The following is a 26667-nucleotide window of genomic DNA, read 5'->3' on the forward strand; positions in this document are numbered from 1 at the left end:
TACAGAATATGCTACACCTGTTACTTTTCTTAGAATGCAACATGCAGGATATCCATTATGCACTGATCTCCTTTTTTTATCTGTATTCTTCATGCTTATTTGCTGTCTCTCCTTTATCCTGAGCAGTGGTGTTGAGTTTTGCTATATTAGTCAGATTTCAACCAGTCATTTAGGGGTAATTAGTCTGTGGATAATTTGAAGGCTGATTCATTTTTTTGTTACCTGTGATTACGAACAGATACTCTTAAATATTACTTTAACTCCAGCCATTTGTCTCTTGTCGAGAAAAATTTAGATACATGTTCTTGTAATTGAATGTAACCGTTGACTCTCATATAATCCGGTTGACAAATGGCCCTAATGCTCCGTCTCATCATGGTAAATGGTACCAATGAACAATGGTGAAAGTGCACACTGCACTCTGTGACAAACCTTGTCAGTTCAATTAATTATGGTTTGTTGCCTAGCTGAGTATGTGCAACCAGCACACTGTACCCTTTGACCTGTTAAATGTGTAATCATAGGTCGACAAGATGCACTGGCTGCTTCAATCCTTTGGATCTTGACAGAAGACACAGTCGGGCTTCTGATTTGCTTGTAGTTCAATCTGAATGGTGACTGAGTGGAAGGTGTAAGTGTCAAAGAGAACTTGAGTAACTTCTTTCAGGATCTGGTGATTGTCCACTGTGTCTTCTGTAGATAGTGAACAAAAATTATCACACTGCAGAAATGCAATACTTTTAAGAAACCTAAGTGACTACTGAAACTATCTGCAAACATTTGGGATGGTTTACTTCTCTTTCCAAGTTACATCTTAATAACTATATTGCAACTAGCTGTTCAGTCTTGCTCAGCAAGCTTGTACCCTATGTTGTTGTAGCTGATCAAAAATTTTCAATTTTTTTAATAACAATGTTCTACAAAAATATTGGGGGAAAGTTGTTGTTGCTTTTATTTGTTTTTAACAAAAAATACTACATTTGGTTTAACAAGCACCAGATACAGACAAGCAGTTGTATCCCAATCAGTAGAAATTGACTTTACTAGGCTTCAGCTGAATTATCATTTTTCTGTTTACAGAAATTTACTGACCTGTGACAACGTGAGCAGATACAATAACTTGATTCATTGTTAGAGACCAGAGATGCAGGTTGTGGATAGACTCCACTTTGTTGACTGCTAGAATTCTCTCTCTCACTGCATCATAATTAAATCCCTTGGGTGTTCCTGTAGAGGAGGAAATATGCCTTTTGATTAAATAAGAACTATATTCAATTAAAGGACACACAGAGAGACCTCTGAATCTTTACTGAATTAGATTTGGGTTTTCTTATAAAAACAACATGGGCCATAGAGTACAGCTCTATTTTTCTGTTCACTGTGAAGTTAACCCGCTTATACTTTTGGGCTTCACAACATCCTCCAGCAATGAGTTCCACAGGTTGCATGAACAAATACTCCCTTATATTTGTATTAAACCTGCTGTCTATTAATTTCATTGAGTGACCCCTGGTTCTTATGTGATGCAAAGGGTAATTAACACTTCCTATTCACTTCCTCCACACCATTCATGATTGTATAGACCTCGATCATATCCCCCCCTCTTAGTTGTTTCTTTAAGAAGATTGTTACTTTTCCATTTATAAATCTCTCTTCATATGGAAGCTGCTCCATCCCCCTAATAATTTTGGTTGCCCTTCTATGTATCTTTTCCAATTATAATTTATCTTTTTTTGAGCTGGAGTAACCAAAACTACATACAGTATTCAAGGTGTGGGCGTACCATGGATTTATATAGTGGCATTATGATATTTTCTGTCTTATTATCTATCCCTTTACTAATGGTTCCTAATGTTGCTCAAACTGCCACTGCACACTGAACAGATGTTTTCAGAGAACTATCCAAGATGACTCCAAGACCTTTCTTGAGGGGTAACAGCTAATTTAGAACTGTTGTATTAATTTAGATGGAATATATGGGCTCCAGGTGTTAGCATAAGGCAGTCACTGTCCAACATTAAACACTGTTAAATAAAGTCCGGAGCTCGGTTTACAGAGGCCTCTGCCTGCTTAGCATCATGGCAAAGACACCATTAAAAATCCATTTTTATTAAAAATACAGAAAAGAAAAAAGAGTTAATACTTTACTTTTTCAGATGCTTTAAATAAGACTTTCATTTTAAGAACTTCCCTTGTTCCATTTCTCTTTAGCTGAAGAGAGTTTTTAAAAAGAAACTCTGGTTGTTTGACCATCTCTTGGATGGTATCAAAGACAGTAATAACTGTCCTTTTGGGAAAAAGAGAAAATGTTAGTTGAGATGGGCTGGAGCTGTCAATGCTGCTGTTTTGTTGTTGTTAAAATCAAGTCCTAGAAGGAAAAGCCCCCTTGTTTGACAGTCTTAGATCAGTGGTTCTCAAACTTTAGCAACCCGAGGACCTCTATTTTGATTTAAAAAACTTTTTTGTGGACCCCCAACCCGCCCTCCTCAGCCCCAGGCCGTGCCCCCACTCCACCCCTTCCCCCAAGGCTCCACCCTCATCGCACCTTTCTTGAGGCGCCACCCTCATCCCACCTCTTCCCGCCCCCGCTCCACCCCCTTCCCCGAGCACACCCTGTCCCCACTCCTCCCCGTCCCTCCCAGTGCCTCCTGCATGCCGGGGAAGTTCCGCAGTGTGCACGAGGCACTGTGAGGGAGCGGGAGGAGCTGATCAGTGGGGCCGGACATGATTCCACCTCCTCTCCTTAGTGCGCCCTGTCCCCATTCCTCCCCTCCCTCCCAGTGCCTCCTGCACGCCAGGGACAACTGTTCCCTGGCGTGCAGGAGGCACTGGGAGGGAAGGGGAAGGGTTGATCAGCAGGACCTCTGGACCCCCTGGAATACCGTCACGGACCCCCAGGGGTCCATAGACCCCAGTTTGAGAAATGCTGTCTTACATGGTATCAAAGATGATAAAAACTGTCATCTCAGGTGATGTTTGGGATTCAGCAGGAGCCAGTAGGGGTGGCAATGTCATCTGTCTCTGTCCATTCTGGTCAGGACACCCCACTGAATGAAGGCCCATATCCCAGGAAACAGTGAGGGTGGCAGCCAGGATGATGACGCTCACTCCAGTAGTCTGTTCTTTCTGAGTGTTTGATTTTTGTTGTTCTTTTCAACTTTCCACACAAAAATCTCTTTCTTATAAGGGCTCAAAAAGGGAGTGATAGGTGGACTAGCCCATTCCCTCATTATTTTGTCCACCAATTAGTCCTAATATCTGATATACCAAATTTTGGCTCATTAACTTCAAGCTGCACCTCTCTTGTTTTTAACAAGCTTAATTTCAACACAGTCCTTGAATCATAACAACTTTGGTCTTTTTGTTTAGATTAATGCAATTATTCTGTCTCACTTTCATTCCTTTCCCGCATCAACATTTGTTATTAGAGTTTATTTTAACATTTTTGAACATTTACATACTTTTTACAGTTGAGCTCACAATTCAGGGAAATTTGTAGGCTTCGTTGTCGGAAAAGAACCCATCATTTTGTATGTAAAGTTGGGATTATTTTTCCAATGTGCATTACTTTGCACTTAACACTGAATGTCATCTGTCATTTTGTTGCCCAGTCACCCAGTTTTGTGAGATCCTTTTGTAACTCTTAACTATTGGATTTGGACTTAACTGTCTTGAGTAGTTTGTTTTTTTTTTTTACTGCTTTCCATTGAGAAAACTGACCATTTACTCCTACTCTTTGTTTCCTATCTTTTAAACAGTTACTTGTCCATGACAGGACCTTCCCTCTTCCTAGGACTGCCTGCTTTGCTTAAGAGCCTTTGGTGAGGGACATTGGCAAAGGCTTTCTGAAAGTCCAAGTACACTATAACAACTAGATCACCCCTGTCCACATGCTTGTTGACAACCTCAAAGAATTCCCTTTATAAAAGCTATGTCATCATGTAGTATAATAATATGGCCAATTCAACTCAGTTGTGCCTTTCTTACAATAGCTCCAATGCCAGTTATTTGTGCTTACACAAGAACCTCAGTGTCTTGTGTTTTTGTTCTGTCAAGAATACTATGCTGTAGGGAGCACAGACTCGGCACAGTACGGTGCTGAAAGGAAAGGTCTTCATCAGAGCTGATCACAAACTCTCTGAAGGAATCATTTCCTTTGGGGAGAATGCAGATTCTTTGGAATAGTAACGTTTCACAGAGACTGTTCAATTTCAATGAAGGTCAAATGGAATGCAGGCAGTGGTCTGATGGAACCCTATCTGCCAGCTGACCAACCCAGTTCCTCAGCAGCCTTCCTGGCAGGTTGATGGGGAGCCAGAAGCCCTGGGAGCACCAGCTCAGGTGACAATCCCAGGGCTTCCAGGCTCCTGACTCTCCTTCAGCCCACTGATTTGAGTGGAATTAACCTCCAAAGAATTTAGCCCAAAGTTCTTAGCAGAAATACATGGGATGGAATGGGTTAAACGGAGGTTAAGACTTGCCTAATGTCACATACTGAGAAGGCAGCAGAGCTAGAAACGAAACCCAAAGTTCTAGCTCCCAGGCCTTTGGGATAACCAACAAACCATGCGTCCTCCACTTTCATTACCTAACGTAAGAGAGATGACCTGCTAGGTGCGGTATTCTGGCTAGACACATTTGACACTTTAAGCACCTAAATCCCCAAATCTGGCCCCACTCAGTTGCTGCTGAACCCTGTAGGCACCTAAACTCAGCTGGCACCTATGTTTTCACAGTATCACTTCCTTAGGTGCCTATGTTTCTGCCTGTGTGCATGTGCACTTCAGCCTCACTCTCGGTGTTCAGATGCCTAAGCCTTAGAGCGTTGCAGAAACCAGAGAGAGATAGGTGTTCCTCTACCTTATTCACCTGGGAGGCCCAATCTGATGTGTGCGCTCAGAGCTCGCCTGCCAGATCAGGCCTCTCTAGGTGAGCTTACACAAAATGGAGGAGAAGCTCCCCCTTCATAATATAACTTTTTAATACAGTGGTTGGGGTACTTACCTGGGATGTGGGAGACCCTTGATTCAAGTCCCTCCCTTTGCCTGAGAGGGAGACAGGATTTAAACAGGGCTTTGCCACCTCTCGGGTGAGTGCACTAACTGCTGGGCTGTGGGATATTCTGATGTGGGGCTCCCTCACGCTCTCCTGTAGGAGCTGTTCCACTGTGGGTTGATAATTTTAAAAAGCCATTGGGGCAGGGGGACTGAATACTGGGTCTTCCATGCAAGTGTCCTAACCACCAGGCTACAGAGTCAGTTTCTTGAACACTCTCACTGGCCCAGTGTTTCTTTCATTATTTATTCACCCTAACCCCTGGGCTAACAGGTGTGAGGGAGGTCCTCCTCTTTCCCCACCCCCTCATCTCTTGCAAAAAATGGCATGGGTACCTAACCCCAAGAGAAGGTTTGCAGCTAAGTATCCCAAACAGAGGGAGGCACCTTCCTCCAGCCTGGATTTAGGCACCAAATTCACTGAGAGGGTGGGGATTAAGACATCCTTGCTTTGGCATCGCCCATTGGCTAGTTTAGGCAAGGAGCTGCCTAGCGTGGTGGCTTCTGTGAATTCCATTTTTAGGCACCTATCTCCTTCCATTTTTCATTGTATAGGGAGTCTAGGCTCTGAACTCAGGCTTTGTGAAACCCACTGATTTTCTAGGAGCCTAAAATTTAGGCTTTGCAATTGCCATGCCTACATTTTTGTGACTCCTACTCTGGATTTCTACCCCATGGCAGGTGAACACAGAGGCAACCTCTAGGAAAGCTTTATACTATGACTATACTTATACATTTCTTTACTGAAACAAAGACGTACACAAAAAGGAAGAGATAATAAAGACATATGAAGCAATAAGCTATGCAGAGAGTCAGGTTGGTTAAACCATAGCAATCCAAAAAGCTACATCACAACAGTTCCTCATCCCTTTAAGGCCTATGTCTTCTGTAGTTGAGGCAATAGCTGCCTCATATCGGTTAGCCCCAAGAAAGCAAAAACTTGTATCTGTGACTGCTACTGTGACTTTCAGCCTTGGCAAATCAAACATCAGGCCCCCATCTAGGCAGTCTCACTACATTAATGAAAAGGTGCTTAGAACTGTCCATTTTACCTTGAACTCTAACCTGACTTTGAAAGATGCTTGGATTTGCTCTTTCAGATCAATGTAACCAAAACCGTAGCAATGTTTTATACCGCTGTTGCTTGATAAAATGGCTAACCTGCAACACAATTTTTATTTATATTTATTTTTGGCACAAGCTTGGTTGTGCTCATGATTCATAATGGAAATACACAATGCACAAAACAAAGAATTCACAAATGCCATAGGGGTTATGGAAAGCAATGGTATACATGTGAAAAACAAAGAGTTGTAGGAATTCATAATGGTTTCACTAACAAAACAGCAACATACAGATTCTTGGAGAAGATTCAATGGAACACTGGAATATACATAACTCTGTCATATCATCTAAAATAGTTCTAATTAGAATTATGATTAGCGTATGCTTAGAATTATGAAAATACTGAAAATGACATCACTGCACTGCTATGTTTGGACAAACTATTGTTTGTTGTTTAGCTTGCTGCAGGTATTATGCTGCTGTGTTAATAAAGGGCTATGCTCATATCCTTTAAGGAGGCAGAGCGCAAGGGATTTTGGATCTCAAAAGAACTAGAAGCACACTGGGGGGGTATGCAAGATCAGACGACGTGTTAAAGCATTTCTGTGTTTCTGACTGCAGCTGCCGATGGTAGCCCACATCTGATACCCTAAGAGAATTATACTAGCATCAAAATATTCTAGTCCTGAAATCTAGAGGCCAAATTATGTTCTCCAGTAGGTTCACATAACTCCCACTGCAGAATTGTATGTAAATATCTGAGAAATTGAAATTGAAGAGGGTCACATGAAGAGCAGAATTTGGCAATTATTTTCTAGGTATTTTCACAGACATGCTTTTTCCTTTGCTGGAGTAAAATATACCATCTAGTATCCATTTGAAGTGCTCTAAGTGTTTATTTTAAAAGACTTTGAGTTCAATTCAGATTTTCTTGCACAACGTCTAATACACGAAGGGTCTTGTTTGTTTTTTTTTTTCAGAAAGTCAGATGTCCATTTGCTCTTCTAATCTGTGTGCACAGCTGCCATGAATGCATGTACTGATTGGCTGTTTGAGCACGATGATGGACAGTTAATGTGTAAATGGGCATTCTGAACATGTGAATACCTAATTTCTGCACACAACTGTAGTAACTTCTTGCAAGATTGTAATTTAGGGACTGATTGTCAAAGAGTCAGGCATACAATTTCAACAATTAACATTTTTGAGATTTCTACACAATGTACATGTAGAAAGAATGTATTTCTTCCATGAAGAGTGGTGAAGATTTTTTAAATAACGAGTGCCTAAAGTTAGTCTCCTAAATGCATTTAGGCACCTGGGCTGAAATCAATGGGAGACATTCTCTGTCCAACACTTCTGAAGATCAGGGTAGTTATTTAGGGGACTAAACATGGATTTAAGAGCCTAACTTGAGGGACCCGTTTTTTAAACCCCAAACCAGTGTTGGTAAGTGTAATAGAGAGACAGAGAGAACAGAATAATATTGATTCTAGAAATAACTACTGTACATACAGAAGTTCTTACCTTCCATTAACACAAGCAAAATGTCCCTTAAAATGGTGATGGTTGTTGCCAGAACAAAGATAGAGAACACAAATGTGCAGACTGGGTCAGCTATTTTGTATTCTGGCTAAAAAAATATAAGCACATCACTTGATTAAATCCATCACTTTCAGTTTCTGGCTGACATTTTTAATGAGCTAATCAAAAACCAGTATAATCAAGTTATCTAACATAGTAACCATTGCTGATCTTCTCGATCAGTACAGCCAAGTTAACAGACAATTTTCTGATTGCATTATTCTTTAAGACCTCGAGCCACTAAAGATGAAGGAGAGAGAGACACAGAACAATAGAGTCCTTCTGGCTTAAACCCCAAGGGAAAACCTGTTGTGCTCTCAGCCATTTTATTCCCAGAAATGAACATAACTGTCCTGGACTAAATTACAATATATATCATTAAGACAGAGAAAATATGTACATAGCATCTAACGACGGTGTTATGAAAATACCTGCATCATTAATTGCTATGAAGGTGAGTAAACCCAATAAAACTGACCTTAAAGAATATTATAAGTGCACTAATTAGCACACTAATGCTCTGAACTAGATCTCCAATGGCATGTACAAAAGCTGCCCTCACACTGGCATTGGCCAAAGCTGGCTTCTGTTGAAGAGCTGGTATATGTTCATTGGCTTGTGCTCTGTGACTATGTCCAGGCCCAGTCTGGTGCAGAGTCAGACTTAATCTGAAAGAGATACAATGCTGCAAATATCAGCGAGATCATACTGTCTGAAAGAACAACAACAAACACTTCAGCACTGCACTCCTTAAAGCAAAAGGTAAGCAATAGCAAGCGTATGTGTAAATATATGTAGATATTGTCCACTCCAGGGAATCTCAAAATGATTAAGTATTTAATATACAAAAAAGACAACTTACATGACATTGGCTATCACTGCACAACCAGAAGTAATGAGCATCACTGTAGCTTCAATCTCAAAATCTGGGTGCAGCAGTCTCATGCTCGCCAAATATGTCAACACGCCAGTCACCACCCAAATGATTAGCATCGACATCAAAGCACCCAGAATTTCTAGGGGTTAAAACAATTGAATTTTAGGGGCATTTTAAATAAAATGCAAGGAATTGGCTAATGGATGAGCACTAACACTTTCCCCATTAGAAAGCAGTTCTTATGTGTTTGCAGGTCCTAATATTCAAATCATGTTGGGGTGACATAAATCTGGTTTCCCCAGGGTTGACTCTTGCTGCAGACTTATGGGCATGGTTTGGGAATGATGGATTCATACATGTCCCCATGAGCTTGCAGAGTGTCTTCTGGTTCACGAAACAGGAAGGTGACCTGCACCTTGGAATTTGTGCCCAAATGCTCCAGAAAACACCATGGGAAACTGAAATGCACTGTAGAATTGAAGCCTCAAGATGTTTGCAGATATCCAAATGGAGCACACAATTGCACAAACCTTTAGTAGACTGTTCATGAATGCAAGTCCTGTTTCTGTACAATAGTGAGTGCCCATGTGGGGGCAGGGTGAGGCAGTGGGGAAGAAAGAGGGATGGGATAGGAATGGGATAGGGCAGGGGGAAGAGAAGGGGGTGGGGGAATGAGGCAGGAGGGAGGGGGCAGGGGACAATGTGGAGAAGAAAGGGGATGGGGCAGGGGGAAGAGATGGGGATGACTGTGAGTACCACCTCCTCACTTCTGGGCATCCATGCCAGAGGAGTCTGGAGAAATGGGGGTGGGGGCATGTGCCCCCCACTAGCCACAGCTACATGTCACCTCTGGGGAGGATGATGATGCTCCAGGCTGCAGCTTGACCTGGACTGCCTGCAGCAGACAGAGCCTCCCTGCTTGGTCATTGGCTTGTGCTCTATGACTGTCTAGACCCGTGCTGGCCATGTCTGGACCCGAAGCTCTCAGCCAAAGCAGGAGGCTGCCATGTGAGGCCCATCTCTGGGGGGAGAACTAGTGTGGGGTGGAAATTTGTCCTGTGGGTGGCTTCCCAGCTATGGTCCTCCATGGCTTGATGGTTGGGATCACCTCTGCCCCTGAATGTCTGGGAGCAGGTGTCAATGAACGGGTGCCTGACTGGGCACCACAGCAGGCAGGGTGGTACATATATTGCATGGATGCAGCCCACATAACACAGAGAGCTGCATACGCAGCCCACAATGGTAAATAGGTTGAGAACCACTGGTCTAATAACTTTGGCTGTCACATTCTCCAGTATTACATTTTCTTCTTTGAGGTTCCATGACTTGCTGTTTTCCATTTTCTGATGTATCCTGGGAGCTTTGAGAATATTAATAGATTAGCCTCATGAACCCGCAGATCTGTGCCTGATCTCAGAATACTTTCCAGTGTACTTGCTAGGACGAATTGGCTTTTCTATTTCACATGGTCATATGACAGTACATTTGGTACCTGCTCTGTGCCATCCAAAAGTTAACCTTTTAGTGGAAGGTTTAGATGATAACCACAGTGAGAAAAGGCTAATCAGGAAACTTGTCAAGTCAACCAAGATGTGTGCTGCATCAGTTATCACAGCAAGACTTCCTGAAATTTGTCCACCTGTGTAAAACAAATACATGCATATAATAGGACATGTATCCAAGACTTTATTTGTTGTAAAGCTAAGGAAAACGTTATTTAATATGATAATGTATGGCATAACTTTAAACTCTTTACAGACTAGAAGAAGTTTTTATCCCATTCACGCATTCAAATCTTCCTAGTCCTGAAAAGAGTTGTATCTTAGTTTTACTAAAGCATCCAGTGGCTGGTAAATCTTAAACAGCAAAAAAACTTCAGGACCAGACTTCCAAGAGAAACTGCTGAGCTTCAGTTCATTTGCAAATTTGACACCATCAGCTCAGGATTACTCACCTCAGTCCCCAGAAAAATCATGGAGCAGGTCCTCAAGGAATCAATCCTGAAGCACTTACACGAGAGAAAAGTGATCAGGAACAGTCAGCATGGATTCACCAAGGGTAGGTCATGCCTGACTAATCTAATAGCCTTCTATGATGAGATTACTGATTCTGTGGATGAAGGGAAAGCAGTGGATGTATTGTTTCTTGACTTTAGCAAAGCTTTTGACACGGTCTCCCACAGTATTCTTGTCAGCAAGTTAAAGTATGGGCTGGATGAATGCACTATAAGGTGGGTAGAAAATTGGCTAGATTGTTGGGCTCAACGGGTAGTGATCAATGGCTCCATGTCTAGTTGGCAGCCGGTGTCAAGTGGTGTGCCCCAGGGGTCGGTCCTGGGGCCGGTTTTGTTCAATATCTTCATAAATGATCTGGAGGATGGTGTGGATTGCACTCTCAGCAAATTTGCGGATGATACTAAACTGGGAGGAGCGGTAGATACGCTGGAGGGCAGGGACAGGATACAGAGGGACCTAGACAAATTGGAGGATTGGGCCAAAAGAAACCTGATGAGGTTCAATAAGGATAAGTGCAGGGTCCTGCACTTATGACAGAAGAACCCAATGCACAGCTACAGACTAGGGACTGAATGGCTAGGCAGCAGTTCTGCGGAAAAGGACCTAGGGGTTACAGTGGACGAGAAGCTGGATATGAGTCAGCAGTGTGCCCTTGTTGCCAAGAAGGCCAATGGCATTTTGGGATGTATAAGTAGGGGCATAGCGAGCAGATTGAGGGACGTGATCGTTCCCCTCTATTCGACATTGGTGAGGCCTCATCTGGAGTACTGTGTCCAGTTTTGGGCCCCACACTACAAGAAGGACGTGGATAAACTGGAGAGAGTCCAGCGAAGGGCAACAAAAATTATTAGGGGTCTGGAACACGTGACTTATGAGGAGAGGCTGAGGGAACTGGGATTGTTTAGTCTGCAGAAGAGAAGAATGAGGGGGGATTTGATAGCTGCTTTCAACTACCTGAGAGGTGGTTCCAGAGAGGATGGTTCTAGACTATTCTCAGTGGTAGAAGAGGACATGACAAGGAGTAATGGTCTCAAGTTGCAGTGGGGGAGGTTTAGGTTGGATATTAGGAAAAACTTTTTCACTAGGAGGGTGGTGAAACACTGGAATGCGTTACCTAGGGAGGTGGTAGAATCTCCTTCCTTGGAAGTTTTTAAGGTCAGGCTTGACAAAGCCCTGGCTGGGATGATTTGATTGGGGATTGGTCCTGCTTTGAGCAGGGGGTTTCTGATGACCTCCTGAGGTCCCTTCCAACCCTGATATTTTATGATTCTATGATTAAACAAAGCCTGTGAATGGCTAGCCAACTACAAAAGCAGTTTCTCCTCACTTGGTGTTCACACCTCAACTGCTAGAAGAGGACCTCATCCTTCCTGATTGAACTAACCTCGTTATCCCTACCCTGATTCTTGCTTGCATATTTATACCTGTCTCTGGAAATTTCCACTACATGCATCTGACGAAGTGGATATTCACCCATGAAAGCTGATGCTCCAATACGTCTGTTAGTCTATAAGGTGCCACAGGACCCTTTGCGGCTTTTACAGATCCAGACTAACGTGGCTATGCCTCTGATACTTAAACATGTTGTAACTCATTAGAAATGTGGTTTAATCGCTTTTATAAAGTGGTAGAACAATTGCAATCTCAAACATCCTCAATTACAATACTATTATCCCCCTAATATCTCCTCACAAATCACTGACATTTTTGTCAACACAATATGACCCCAATCAAACTTAGCAACACTCATGACACAAAAATGGCTAAAGATGGCTTTGTTTGTTTCCTGACCCCGGGATGGGTGGTCCTCTGGCATAATTTAGAGCAACCTAAATGTAAGCAGGGGAATGGTCCTGCTATTGTGAGAAACTTTCCTGGCTTATGCACTACCCCAGTGAAGTGGGCTAGCAAAAGGATCTGAGTCCTCACTCCCACTTCCTTTACCCAGAGGCCTGCTTGACCTCAAGGGCTCTCCTTCCACGCTCCTGTGTGGCATAGTCCTGGTAACCCAAACAAGGCTGGGTCACTTAGGGCAGGGGCTAGGGTGTCCCCACTCCGGGGTGTTCTCTCTGCACTGGATGCTTCCCGGACCCACTGATCATTACATACAGTTCAAAGCAAATACAATTTATTAAACAGCAATCAATTTTTAAAAAGAAGGAAAAAATGGGAAAGGTGAAAGGAAAACACATCAGCCCGCTCTGTGGCATGGGGACATCACAACCGGCGTCTCTGGAATGTAAGGGAAGTTCAGTCTGTTCCTCACAAGTCCCAGGCCCCTTCTCAGGCCCTGGCTGTGCTGCAGAGGTGCTGCGGGTCAGACACTTGCTCTGGTGGTGGCCACACGCTCTCAGGATCTAGGTGGCAGGACCCTTCTTCTCAGCATCGCCTGCACCCCGTCTGGTTGCTGCAGCTCTCCTCCCAGCACAGGTCTGCTCTGTGGGCTGCTTCTGTGACTCTGCTCCCAGCACTACCTGCTTCCTGGGCTGCTTTTCTGGACCCTCTGGATCTGGCACAGCTCTACTCCCCAGTTCAGCTTGGGCCCCTGCTTTCTCCTTAGCTCAGCTCCACGCTGTCTGACCCAGGCAATTCCAGCACACATGGAGGACAGGACCCCTCCTGGCCTCCTGACTCCCTGATTAGCCTGCCCATCCTGTCAATCAGGCTGACCTGGAGCATTGGCCACTCCCCCATTGTTCCTGGGGACTGTCAGGCTCATGGTCCTGATTTCCCATCAACCCTTCGCCTTTCTTTTAGTACTGGGAGCTAGCCAACCAAAACACCCCCATTGAGTTTTAGTAAAGGGACAAGAGTCCCCTTACATAAAGGCAGTGAACAACAGTAAATTAGATTTAAGGAAGAATCTAATAGAAAGACAGTATGTTCTGTGCCCTATTTATGTGATATACAGTATGGTATTTTTGGTAGGGGAAGGGAGTGTTACATTTGCCATATTAACCCTATCATTTTTTATATATAGGACATGCTTTAAGCTAGTCACACTATGGACTATAGGCTGATCTAAATTATAGATTCATAGATATTTAGGTCAGAAGGGACCATTATGATCATCTAGTCTGACCTCCTGCACAAAGCAGGCCACAGAATTTCACCCACCCACTCCTGCGAAAAACCTCACACCTATATCTGTGCTATTGAAGTCCTCAAATCGTAGTTTAAAGACTTCAAGGAGCAGAGAATCCTCCAGCAAGTGACCCGTGCCCCATGCTACAGAGGAAGGCAAAAAACCTCCAGGGTGTCTTCCGATCTGCCCTCGAGGAAAATTCCTTCCCGACCCCAAATATGGCGATCAGCTAAACCCTGAGCATATGGGCAAGATTCATCAGCCAGATACTACAGAAAATTCTTTCCTGGGTAACTCGGATCCCACTCCATCTAATATCCCATCACAGGCCATTGGGCCTATTTACCATGAATATTTAATTACCAAAACCATGTTATCCCATCATACCATCTCCTCCATAAACTTATCGAGTTTAATCTTAAAGCCAGATAGATCTTTTGCCCCCACTGCTTCCCTTGGAAGGCTATTCCAAAACTTCACTCCTCTGATGGTTAGAAACCTTCGTCTAATTTCTAGTCTAAACTTCCTGGTGGCCAGTTTATATCCATTTGTTCTTGTGTCCACATTGGTACTGAGCTTAAATAATTCCTCTCCCTCTCTGGTATTTATCCCTCTGATATATTTATAGAGAGCAATCATATCTCCCCTCAACCTTCTTTTAGTTAGGCTAAACAAGCCAAGCTCCTTGAGTCTCCTTTCATAAGACAAGTTTTCCATTCCTCGGATCATCCTAGTAGTCCTTCTCTGTACCTGTTCCAGTTTGAATTCATCCTTCTTAAACATGGGAGACCAGAACTGCACACAGTGTTCCAGGTGAGGTCTCACCAGTGCCTTGTATAACGGTACTAAAACCTCCTTATCCCTACTGGAAATACCTCTCCTGATGCATCCCAAGACTGCATTAGCTTTTTTCATGGCCATATCACATTGGCAGCTCATAGTCATCCTGTGGTCAACCAATACTCCAAGGTCCTTCTCCTCCTCCGTTACTTCTAATTGATGCGTCCCTAGCTTATAACTAAAATTCTTGTTATTAATCCCTAAATGCATGACCTTACACTTCTCACTATTAAATTTCATCCTATTACTATTACTCCAGTTTACAAGGTCATCCAGATCCTCCTGTAGGATATCCCTGTCCTTCTCTAAATTGGCAATACCTCCCAGCTTTGTATCATCTGCAAACTTTATTAGCACACACCCACTTTTTGTGCCCAGGTCAGTAATAAAAAGATTAAATAAGATTGGTCCCAAAACCGATCCTTGAGGAACTCCACTGGTAACCTCCTGCCAGCCTGACAGTTCAGCTTTCAGTAGGACCCGTTGTAGTCTCCCCTTTAACCAATTCCTTATCCACCTTTCAATTTTCCTATTGATCCCCATCTTATCCAATTTAACTAATAATTCCCCATGTGGCACGGTATCAAACGCCTTACTAAAATCTAGGTAAATTAGATCCACTGTGTTTCCTTTGTCTAAAAAATCTGTTACTTTCTCAAAGAAGGAGATCAGGTTGGTTTGGCATGATCTACCTTTTGTAAAACCATGTTGTATTTTGTCCCATTTACCATTGACTTCAATGTCCTTAACTACCTTCTCCTTCAAAATTTTTTCCAAGATCTTGCATACTACAGATGTCAAACTAACAGGCCTATAGTTACCTGGATCACTTTTTTCCCCTTTCTTAAAAATAGGAACTATGTTAGCAATTCTCCAATCATACGGTACAACCCCCGAGTTTACAGATTCATTAAAAATTCTTGCTAATGGGCTTGCAATTTCATGTGCCAATTCCTTTAATATTCTTGGATGAAGATTATCTGGGCCCCCAATTTAGTCCCATTAAGCTGTTTGAGTTTTGCTTCTACCTCAAATATGGTAATGTCTACCTCCATATCCTCATTCCCATTTGTCATGCTACCATTATCTCTAAGATCCTCTTTAGTCTTATTAAAGATTGAGGCAAAGTATTTGTTTAGATATTGGGCCATGCCTAGATTATCCTTGACCTCCACTCCATCCTCAGTGTTTAGCGGTCCCACTTCTTCTTCTTTCTTTGTTTTCTTCTTATTTATATGACTATAGAACCTTTTTACTATTGGTTTTAATTCCCTTTGCAAGGTCCAACTCTGCTTGACTTTTAGCCCGTCTCACTTTATCCCTACATGTTCTGACCTCAATAAGGTAGTTTTCCTTGCTGATCCCTCCCTTCTTCCACTCCCTGTATGCTTTCTGCCAGAGAACCCAAAGGTTGATCTAAATTACACCAACTGCCAATGGTCACATGGGGCAAATATGGCAACCAGGGATCATTATGTCAGCTCTAAAATTGATGTTTTAGTAGCATAGAGCTGTGTGTGGCATAAAACACAGTGTAGGGTGGCCATAGTGCTGCTAAGACTCAGTGCCTATTACTTCAATCACATCACACTTTTTTTTACCCTTTCTGAATCAACTGATTAATTCAGCCATGCCCGACTCACCTATTGACCTTAACTACACCCTGATATGAATACCAGTAAAAATTCTGGAAAATGTTACAAAAAGCAACATACCACTTTCAGACCTTATACTTAGGGGTCAGATTTCCTCATATCTCCTGATTGTCTGTGGATCTCTTTATACCCACAAGGTTGCAGATACCGGTTCAAATTCCTCTCCACGTGGCAGGTGAATCTTGTTGATCTGAACGCATGGACAAAGTTTCAAGTGCTATGTGGCTCGACAACATAGTTACTGTTCAGAAAATAGCTTGCTCCACAGTTAGTGCTAGACTTAAGTCTCTGTAGCCCCGCAGGTGTGGCTAGGTTAGACTGATACAAAATGATATGTTTCATTTGGCAAACAATGTTTTCTCCAACAAGATCCTTTCTAAATAATTATACTGTAAGTCACACATATAGGACACAGAACATTCTTCTGTTCCTTATAAGTGCCATCTACTGCTGCCTACAGGTTACTTCCCAAAATGGAGCAGCAGAGATTCATTGCAGTGAAATGAAAGAACACAACAGAACAGAGATTATCCAAAACGTGAGGGGGCTCTGCAGGACAGCTGGTCCGCAAATGGATTTTTCCATCTGGCAAAAACACCAAGAAAGAGGGTTTTTTTTTTTGTTTTTTGTTTTTTTTTTTTTTTTTGAAGAAACAAAATCATCCTGAATAGGAACAAGAAGCCAGAATCTGAAGTTTGCCACAAAACAAAATTCCCCAAAAAACAAAGCAAAAAAACCCCACATTCATTTCAATCAATCAAAATATGTTGTTTCGATCAAACCAGAATGAAATGTTTTGAATCTATTTATTTTTACATAAAGTAAATTTCAAAATGAAACTTTTCCACACTGAGATGTTTCAACATTTTCAAAATGTTTTTCCATTTTTTCCCGTAAGCAACATTTTGTCAAAATGGATATTATTGCACAAAACATTAGGTGTAATCTAAACAGCATTTTCTGACCAAAAACTGTTATGATAATTTTTGATCAGTTTTACTCTGCAGCACTTTGAGGTACGTATTAAGGCTGAAGCAAAAAGCGTGCATCACCAGAGTAGCAAAAAGATGGGCACCTGAAGGCAAGCGAAAACAAGGCTGCCCGAAAACAACATGGCGAAGAGCTGTGGAAGCCAGGCTGAAAAACCTGGGGCACAGCTGGGGAACCATTGAAAGACTTGCCAGAAACAGACAGGAGTGGAGGAGCCTCATCACTGCCCTAAACGCCAGAGGCGTAAAAGGAACATGATGATGATGATGATAATGAAAAAGCAATGCAGCACACCAACTTTTCAGTTGTGATACATCATCTAAAGCTGCACTATAGACATTTTCTAGATAGATATCTATTTAACACAGTGACATGCAATATCCTTATGCAACATGTTTCAACCATAAGAAGCTGGAATATGAGATGTTTTTCTCCTTAACTTGGCATACAGACCACAAAATACTGCAACATGTTTTTACATTTTGGATACTTTACTTGCATTCTGTTGTGTTTTTTCATACAGAATTACAAGACACCCACTCTGCTCAGCTTGAAATTCTGAAAGATGCTGCCAAAGGACTATTAGACATATTGCCCAAGTTGATGCAAGCCAAGAGGTGTCTCTTTGAAATCTCCTTGTGCTGGTCCCAGCAATGCAGGCAAGGCTTTCTTTTTTTCTTTTTTTTTTTTTCTTTTTTTAATTACATGACATAGTTAGGCTTATATCTACCTCAAAGTGCCAAAATGGAACTGAAATCTTCCAGGCATTGTCCCAAATCCACATTTTGTCATTAATTGCAAATATCCCCATTTGAGCACTCTTACCTTCATAGATTCTAAGGCCAGAAGGGACAACTGTGATCATCCATGCTGACCTCCTGTATAGCACAGGTAACAGAACTTCCCCCAAATAATTTATAGAACATAACTTTTAGAAAAACATCCAATCTTGATTATAAAATTGTCAGTGATGGAGAATCCATCATGACCCTTGGTAAATTGTTCTGATGGTTAATTAGTCTCACTCTAAAAAATGTACACCTTATTTCCATTTTAAATTTGTTTAGCTACAACTTCCAGCCATTGGATTGTGTTAATACCTTTCTCTGCTAGATTGAAGAACCCATTTAAAATATATGTTCTACATTATGATGGGGTATACCTGCCTTGCACTGGACAAGAAGGGGTTAACCCCCATATTGTGGGCTGAGGAAGCCACACCCCGTCACCACTGCTGGCCATGCTCCAGCTGAAGCTTCAGTATAAAAGGGAGCAGCCCAGCTCAGTCTGGGCTGATCACTAAGGGGAAAGGACACATTGCAGATTCATGCTCAGGAGCTGGTGGAGCCCCAGACTATGGAGGCCAGGCACACTGAGACCCAGGTGGATACCCAGCTGCCCCTGGAAGCCAAAGAGTGGATGGAGCCATTGGGAGCTTCACCGGCTGATGACCCCAGAAGACCAGTGGACAACTGCACAAGAAAACAGGGTAGGAAATAGCCCAGGGGAATCAGACGTTTTCCGGTTGTAGAACTGGGGCAAAGTCAGCTGTTTCAGATGGATCCCTGCTGACCTAGTGGTGAATACAGTCATTGCTGACAGGACCCTGGGCTGGGATCTGGTGGAGTAGGGACCCAGGCCATCCTCCTACCCTGGCTGCAGCCCACTTTCCCCCGGCCACTGGGCTGCACAGCCCTGCATAGGAGGGCCACCATATTGATTCCGGTTACTGGGACATATAGCCCTGCATAGGAGGGCCATCTTATTGACTCTGGTCATTAGGCCATACTGCCCTGAGGCTAAGGGCAGTTTTTTGGATTCAGCCATGGGGCTGCAACACCCCTTCCCCCTCTTCCCCCGCCCCACGACACCCATGTAGGTACCTATAGACTGCAATCAAGTCACCCCTTAACCATCTCTTTTTTAGATTCAAGGGGATCAATCTATTTATCTTATCACTATAAGGCATGTTTTCTAATCCTTTAATCATTCTTCTGGCTCTTCTCTGAACCCTCTCCAATTTATCAACACCTCTCTTGAATTGTGGGCACCAGAACTGGACACAGTATTTTAGCAATGGTCACTCCAGTTCCAAATGCAGATGTAAAATAACCTCTCTACTACTCCTCAAGATTTCCGTTTATGCCTCCCAGGATCACATTAGCTCTTTTGGTGACAGCATCACACTGGGAGCTCCTGTTCAGCTGATTGTCCACTATGACCCCCAATTCTTTTTCAGAGCCATGACTTCTTCTGTGGAGAAAGAAGTGGTTTGGGACTATTTAGAAAAGCTAAATGAGCACAAGTCCATGGGGCCAGATGCGCTGCATCCAAGAGTGCTAAAGGAGTTGGCGGATGTGATTGTACAGCCATTAGCCATTATCTTTGAAAACTCATGGCGATCAGGGGAAGTCCCAGATGACTGGAAAAAGGCTAATGTAGTGCCCATCTTTAAAAAACGGAAGAAGGAGGATCCTGGGAACTACAGGCCAGTCAGCCTCACCTCAGTCCCTGGAAAAATCCATGGAGCAGGTCCTCAAGGAATCAATTCTGAAGCACTTAGATGAGAGGAAAGTGATCAGGAACAGTCAGCATGGATTCATCAAGGGCAAGTCATGCCTGACTAATCTAATTGCTTTCTATGAAGAGATAACTGGCTCTGTGGATGAGGGGAAAGCAGTGGACGTGTTGTTCCTTGACTTTAGTAAAGCTTTTGATACAGTCTCCCACAGTATTCTTGCCAGCAGTTTAAAGACGTATGGGCTGGATGAATGGACTACAAGGTGGATAGAAAGTTGGCTAGATTGTCGGGCTCAACAGGTAGTGATTAGTGGATCCATGTCTAGTTGGCAGCCAGTATCAAGCGGAGTGCTCCAAGGGTGGGTCCTGGGGCCGGTTTTGTTCAATATCTTCATAAATGATCTGGAGGATGGTATGGATTGCACCCTCAACAAGTTTGCAGATGACACTAAACTGGGGGGAGAGGTAGATACGCTGGAGGGTAGGGATAGGATACAGAGGGACCTAGACAAATTAGAGGATTGGGCCAAAAGAAATCTGATGAGGTTCAACAAGGACAAGTGGAGAGTCCTGCACTTAGGATGGAAGAATCCCATGCACCGCTACAGACTAGGGACCGAATTGCTAGGCAGCAGTTCTGCAGAAAAGGACCTAGGGGTTATAGTGGACGAGAAGCTGGATATGAGTCAACAGTGTGCCCTTGTTGCCAAGAAGGCCAATGGCATTTTGAGATCGAGGGATGTGATCGTTCCCCTCTATTTGACATTGGTGAGGCCTCATCTAGAGTACTGTGTCCAGTTTTGGGCCCCACACTACAAGAACGATGTGGAAAAATTGGAAAGTCTCCAGCGGAGGGCTACAAAAATGATTAGGGGACTGGAACACATGACTTATGAGGAGAGGCTGAGGGAACTGGGATTGTTTAGTCTACGGAAGAGAAGAATGAGGGGGGGGTTCCAAAGAGGATGGATCTAGACTGTTCAGCGGTAGCAGATGACAGAACGAGGAGTAATGGTCTCAAGTTGCAGTGGGGGAGGTTTAGGTTGGATATTAGGAAAAACTTTTTCACTAGGAGAGTGGTGAAACACTGGAATGCATTACCTAGGGAGGTGGTAGAATCTCCTTCCTTAGAAGTTTTTATGGTCAGGCTTGACAGAGCCCTGGCTGGGATGATTTAGTTGGGGATTGGTCCTGCTTTGAGCAGGGGGTTGGACTAGATGACCTCCTGAGGTCTCTTCCAACTCTAATCTATGATTCTATGATTCCCAGAATAGACAACCCAGTTCCAGTTTCTCTGCTCCCTCCCCCACAGAACCCAGGCAGAGGGCCAGATGCCCACACCCCTCAGCCCAGACACCCACACCCTCTACCCCTCAGAGCCCAGCCGCAGCCCAAACACTAACATGCACCCCCTACCCTCCCAGTGACAGGGATCCAGAGGGGGCAACAGCCTGATGCTGTGTCTTGGGCTTGTGTGGAGTTTCCTGCACACCGCCTCCTTCCTTCAGGACATGCCAGGAACTGCAGCTGCTGAAAACCCTCCAGCTCCTCCTCCTACTCCTCTGGAAGTGTTTTCTATTTGTGAGCTGGGCTCTGCTGCTGGGTCCAGTAGCCCCTAGTGGCAGCCAGCAGCTTTACAGCCCTTTACTGTGGCGGGGGGGGGGGGGAGGAAAGAAAATCCTGCGCAGAACACTGATTTCTGTTCAAACTTTGTATTGTGCAGTGGTGCAGAATTCCCCCAGGAGTAATCCTCATTTCAGCTGCTTATCTCAGTTTTGCCTACAGGAGTATTTTGCCTTTTAAGAGGGGATGGGAGGATAAAATGTTCTTTACTTTCAAGAGTAAGGCTTGTATTATAGCTATAAAGTTTATATCTTTGTAGCAATACTCCCAACAAATGGCTTTCTGACTGATTGTATACTACAAAGCAATAGAAATTGTCAGTTACTCAGTGGTCAATCATCTAGCACATGCTGTCTAGCCTAATGATGAAAAAAATTAAATATATGGGTCATAATTGCAATAATCCCCATACACTGCTGTCTGTAAGCGCAGTTAATAACTGGTTTGTCAGAGTTTAATGGTCTGAAACAAAATGGTTTTCAAGACTGTTACTTAGCTGTCACTGAAAAAATCTGAATGATTCATTAAGCAAAAAAGAAACATTTTGTTAACATATCATCTGTCCTTCCAATTATCCTCTAGCAATGCTGTATTCACCAGATTTAAGCCTGCTGATTACATAGCTTTGTTAATAAAGCATTACTTCTGTCACTGGAAATTACTGCATGGAGATAAATAGCATGCACCAAATTTCATCCAGTGAAATTCACCTGACCCACAAGCAATTTATGCAGGGAAAGTGCGGGGGCAGGGGGGAGGGCAGGGAGGAGGTGGTCAAGAAGTTGGGGAGGAAAATTCTCCCTCTAATGGACAATAAAGGTAGAAGACAGCAGTGCGGTCTCTCAGTGACCACAGCTCCAGCCAGTACTGTAGTCAGAGGTAAACAGAGTTAACCAACTTCTCATTTGGAGAATATGGAGTGTGGTTTAGGTTAGTTTACATACTTTTTTTTACCACTAAACCATTGGCTTCAGCATATAGGCAAGAGGGCTCGAGAAGCAGACAAGCCCCGTACTCTCGTGGGGTTTAAGGAGTATTAGGTCTACACATGCATGGATCCCATAGTCCTTCACTGGCTGTCCTCTACAATACTATGTGGGGTTTGTGTGGAAAAATCCCTTTCAGGTGCACAGGTCTCCCTCCATGCTTCCTCACGCTACTACAAGACAAGGCTGATGTGGCATGTATGGCCTTGTACTGACCCCACACACTGCATCTCTAATGCACAACACCACATCTCCAAAATCTCTCGCTGATAAAGGAGATGAAGCTTTCCCAGGATTTAGAAAAAATAATTGCCTCCACAGCTGTGAGATACATATATATGGTATGACACTAAACTGGGAGGAGAGGTAGATACACTGGAGGGTAGGGTTAGGATACAGAGGGAGCTAGACAGATTAGAGGATTGGGCCATAAGAAATCTGATGAGGTTCAACAAGGACAAGTGCAGAGTCCTGCACTTAGGACGGAAGAATCCCATGCACTGCTACAGACTAGGGACCGAGTGGCTAGGCAGCAGTTCTACAGAAAAGGACCTAGGGGTTACAGTGGGTGAGAAGCTGGATATGTGTCAACAGTGTGCCCTTGCTGCCAAGAAGGCCAATGGCATTTTGGGCTGTATAAGTAGGGGCATTGCCAGCAGATCGAGGGACGTGATCAAGCCCCTCTCTTCAACATTGGTGAGGCCTCATCTAGAGTACTGTGTCCAGTTTTGGGCCCCACACTACAAGAAGGATGTGGAAAAATTGGAAACCGTCCAGCGGAGGGCAACAAAAATGATTAGGGGACTGGAACACATGACTTACGAGGAGAGGCTGAGGGAACTGGGATTGTTTAGTCTGCGGAAGAGAAGAACGAGGGCGGATTTGATAGCTGCTTTCAACTACCTGAAAGGGGGTTCCAAAGAGGATGGATCTAGACTGTTCAGTGGTAGCAGATGACAGAACGAGGAATAATGGGCTCAAGTTGCAGTGGGGGAGGTTTAGGTTGGATATTAGGAAAAACTTTTTCACTAGGAGGGTGGTGAAGAACTGGAATGCGTTACCTAGGGAGGTGGTGGAATCTCCTTCCTTAGAAGTTTTTAAGGTCAGGCTTGACAAAGCCCTGGCTGGGATGATTTAGTTGGGGATTGGTCCTGCTTTGAGCAGGGGGTTGGAGTAGATGACCTCCTGAGGTCCCTTCCAACCCTGATATTCTATGATTCTATGGAGAAAGATCTGGGATTTGTTTTCCAGGGGAAAATTCAAAGCAGCTTCATAAAACTATTTAAGGGCTGGAAGGACAGATTTCTGAGGAAAGATTTAAGGAAATAAATATGTAACTTGGCTTGTAATATAACTTGGCTAAATGAACAGCTAAATAGAAGGAGGTGAAGGAGGGATGAAAAACATAACTGCTCACAAGTATCAGAGGAGTATAAATATCAAGGAGGGAGAGGCATTGTTTAGAGTGATTCCAGGGGTTACAACTGCTATGGGAGAAAGCAAAGGAAAAGGTAGGCTGACTATCAGGAGACAGGTCCTAGGAACAAGGCCTCCTAGACTGTGGAATAATTTATTGCCAGCTGGATCCATTTTAGAGCTGGTTGGAACATTTTCGGCAAAATGAAACTTTGCCAAAAAATGCCATTTTGTCAAAACTGAAATGTTGGGTGGAGACCTACCAGTTTAGACAATGTTTTCACTGAAGGGGGCGAGGGATCAGCTCTTCCACTCTATAGCCTGGTGGTTAGGGCTCGTGGGAGGTGGCAGACCCAGGCTCATTTCTCTGCTTTGCCTAATTCAGAGTGATCTGGCTCTCCCACAAGCCAGGCCTGTGCTCTAACAACCAGGCAACATGCACGCCCCTTCCCAAATTGAACAGCTTAGGTTTCGATCTGAATATGGACTGTCAACCTAACTCCATTTTCATGAAAACCTTCAAACGGGTTTATTTCATTTCCAATGCAGAACAAAAACAACATTTAAAAACCTTCAAAAGGTGCCACAAAATGGAATTGTTGTCCTCCGGCCACCTCCAATCCACTCATCCAAAGACAAACCAACAGTCAAATCTGAAGCTTTTAAATCCACCCTGATGTAACTCCATTGATTTCAGTGGTGAGACACAGATGATGAATATGATCATGGAATTTACTCAGAATGTTTTAAGACTGTTGTATAACACTCATTTTATATCAAATCATACTGATGGGTGACCCTCAAATGTTGGCAGACCTGCCAGGCTTGGATAAACATATGAAATCTCTGAATCTTATCCAAAGTTGATAAGGTTTGGAAATAGGACAGGAGGTTCTCTCATAAGAATTCCAGAGCTTCCTGGTTTGAGCCAGGCTTAAACTGTCAGACCAGTCTATTATATGGATTATTCCCTCCATTCCGGATCCAGCCTTAATCCTTAAATGACAGTCAGACAAAAGTTTTGAGAAATTCACTAAAAAAGTTTACAGATTTTTCTTAATTGGAAAAGATTGGGTGTCTGGGATTAGTTATTTTATCCCAGCTGGGACGCCCCTCTATAATGAAGATCACAATAGGTGCAGAGAGCGTGGCAGCAAAAGGATTCAAACATCACTGACCTTGAGAACAATATGAAATTTCCTTGATGTCAAAACACCGAGCTGTACTCACCTATAATTTCAGCAATCATGAAGATTAGACAAATTATCGATGCTGCATAGAGCTTCCGCTTGGCTTGACACTGTTCTATTTTTCTGCTCTCATAGGCCATTGAGTGGCTATGGCAGTGGTAGAGTGGATTATTTGCAGCATCCTCTGGTTCCTCCTGGCATTCTTCTTTGTTTAAATTATTCTGCTGCAATCCCATCCTAGGAGATTGAAAGAACCAGAAGATTACGAAGCTATTACTATTCAGGGGTACACTCCTGCAATCCCATACCCATGTGCCTAATCACTGAAGTCAAAAGCACCATTGAACCTCAGTTGGACTACTCACATGAGAGATTTACTCACATGAGTAAAAAGAAAAGGAGTACTTGTGGCACCTTAGAGACTAACCAATTTATTTGAGCATAAGCTTTCGTGAGCTACAGTTCACTTCATCGGATACATCGGATGCAGTGAGCTGTAGCTCACGAAAGCTTATGCTCAAATAAATTGGTTAGTCTCTAAGGTGCCACAACTACTCCTTTTCTTTTTGCGAATACAGACTAACACGGCTGTTACTCTGAAACCTGTCACATGAGTAAGGGGTGTGCAGGGTGAGGTTTAAAGAAATCGTGGCTCTTCAGGTTGTTCTGCATGGGATTTCCATTTTTATGCCCTGCTTCAGTGCTCTTTTCATTACACACCTAAGTTAGCCATGCACAGTGCAGCCTTCCTAAGATGTGCACATTATGAGCTGAGCAAAAACAAAACAAAAAGCTCCATGCAAATGTACAACATGACTTGCAGAAAGTCAGAACTCAGGCAAATCCAAATCAAATTCAATGGAACATTTAAAGGCACTCCTCCTCAACAAGGGCTAGTTCCATAAAAAATTTCAATTTTCTACTCCCAGCAATTTTGATAGAAGGACTATTATTTTAAAAGGGGCCACAATTCCTTTTTTTTATAATTGAAAAACGTCTTTTATCCCACTCTCCTCATACTCAAAAATGGCTGAACTGTTTCTCATGTGTGCGCACCCAAAAAAATCCAGCTTCAGGCAGAGACTAAGGATGGAAATTGTCAGCCCAACAGATGAAAAAGGATGTGTGACTATAAGCAGGGGACGCAGGGTAGTCTGGTCCCCATCTATGCTACTCAAGTGGCATAAAAGGGGCAAACATTCAGCAGAACCTGCCCCTAAAATCCCCCCAACATAAGGCAGCTTCCTAGTAAATTTAGAGCTGCCAGAACACCTCAATCCTGACCCCTCTCAAAGCCTCCAGCATAGGGGATACCAGGGGATGGAAGGAAAGGGGTATGGCTGGGGTGTACTGTACTGCAGCTGTCCTCAGCTGCTGAATGGCCCCTGTGGCCCTTGTGCCAAGCATATACTAGAGCAGTCCTGAGACTGCTCTAATTTATGGTAGGGGCCAGGTGGCTCCAAGATGGTTTTGTAAGAGCCTTTTTTCTCTACTCCTTTATTCCTGCACTGAGCAAAGCTTGGGTGGAATAGACACAGGCCCACCGGGATTAGAATAGAAACCACAATGTAACTTCAACTACACTATTTACTGCTGCAGCAGCTGCTTCTGGTGTAATAAATCCAACAATAAAACTCCCCTGCCATACTTCCTGAATTGCTACTTGTAGGAGTGCAGTATGATAACCAACTATTTCTTCCCAATGCTACATATATAAAGTTTATAAAATCATATGTTCTACCCATCTACAGTCTACGAACGTTGTTG

At 43.3% G+C, this 26667-nt stretch overlaps 1 protein-coding gene across 1 annotated transcript; it reads right to left on the bottom strand.

Moving 5' to 3' along the window:
• Positions 1 to 477: 477 nt before the first annotated feature.
• On the bottom strand, positions 478 to 25259 carry SLC30A8 (solute carrier family 30 member 8). Its single transcript, XM_037891596.2, has 7 exons — positions 24941 to 25259; positions 10073 to 10219; positions 8566 to 8719; positions 8182 to 8371; positions 7647 to 7752; positions 1093 to 1227; positions 478 to 693 (listed from the first exon to the last, which is right to left on the bottom strand). Exons 1-7 carry the CDS (start codon positions 25134 to 25136, stop codon positions 548 to 550), a joined length of 1074 nt encoding a protein of 357 aa, XP_037747524.2. The 5' UTR covers positions 25137 to 25259; the 3' UTR covers positions 478 to 547.
• Between the last annotated feature and the right edge of the window lie 1408 nt (positions 25260 to 26667).

The sequence above is a fragment of the Chelonia mydas genome, chromosome 2, assembly GCF_015237465.2.
Source record: "Chelonia mydas isolate rCheMyd1 chromosome 2, rCheMyd1.pri.v2, whole genome shotgun sequence".
NCBI lineage: Eukaryota > Metazoa > Chordata > Testudines > Cheloniidae > Chelonia > Chelonia mydas.

Coding starts and splice junctions, on each gene's coding strand:
- SLC30A8 (XM_037891596.2), bottom strand. CDS start 25,136: ATGGGATTGCAGCAGAATAATTTAAACAAAGAAGAATGCCAGGAGGAA. Junction 10,220..24,940: donor CATGATTGCTGAAATTATAG/GTGAGTACAGCT, acceptor TGTTTTACACAG/GTGGACAAATTTCAGGAAGT. Junction 7,753..8,181: donor CACTTATAATATTCTTTAAG/GTCAGTTTTATT, acceptor ATATTTTTTTAG/CCAGAATACAAAATAGCTGA.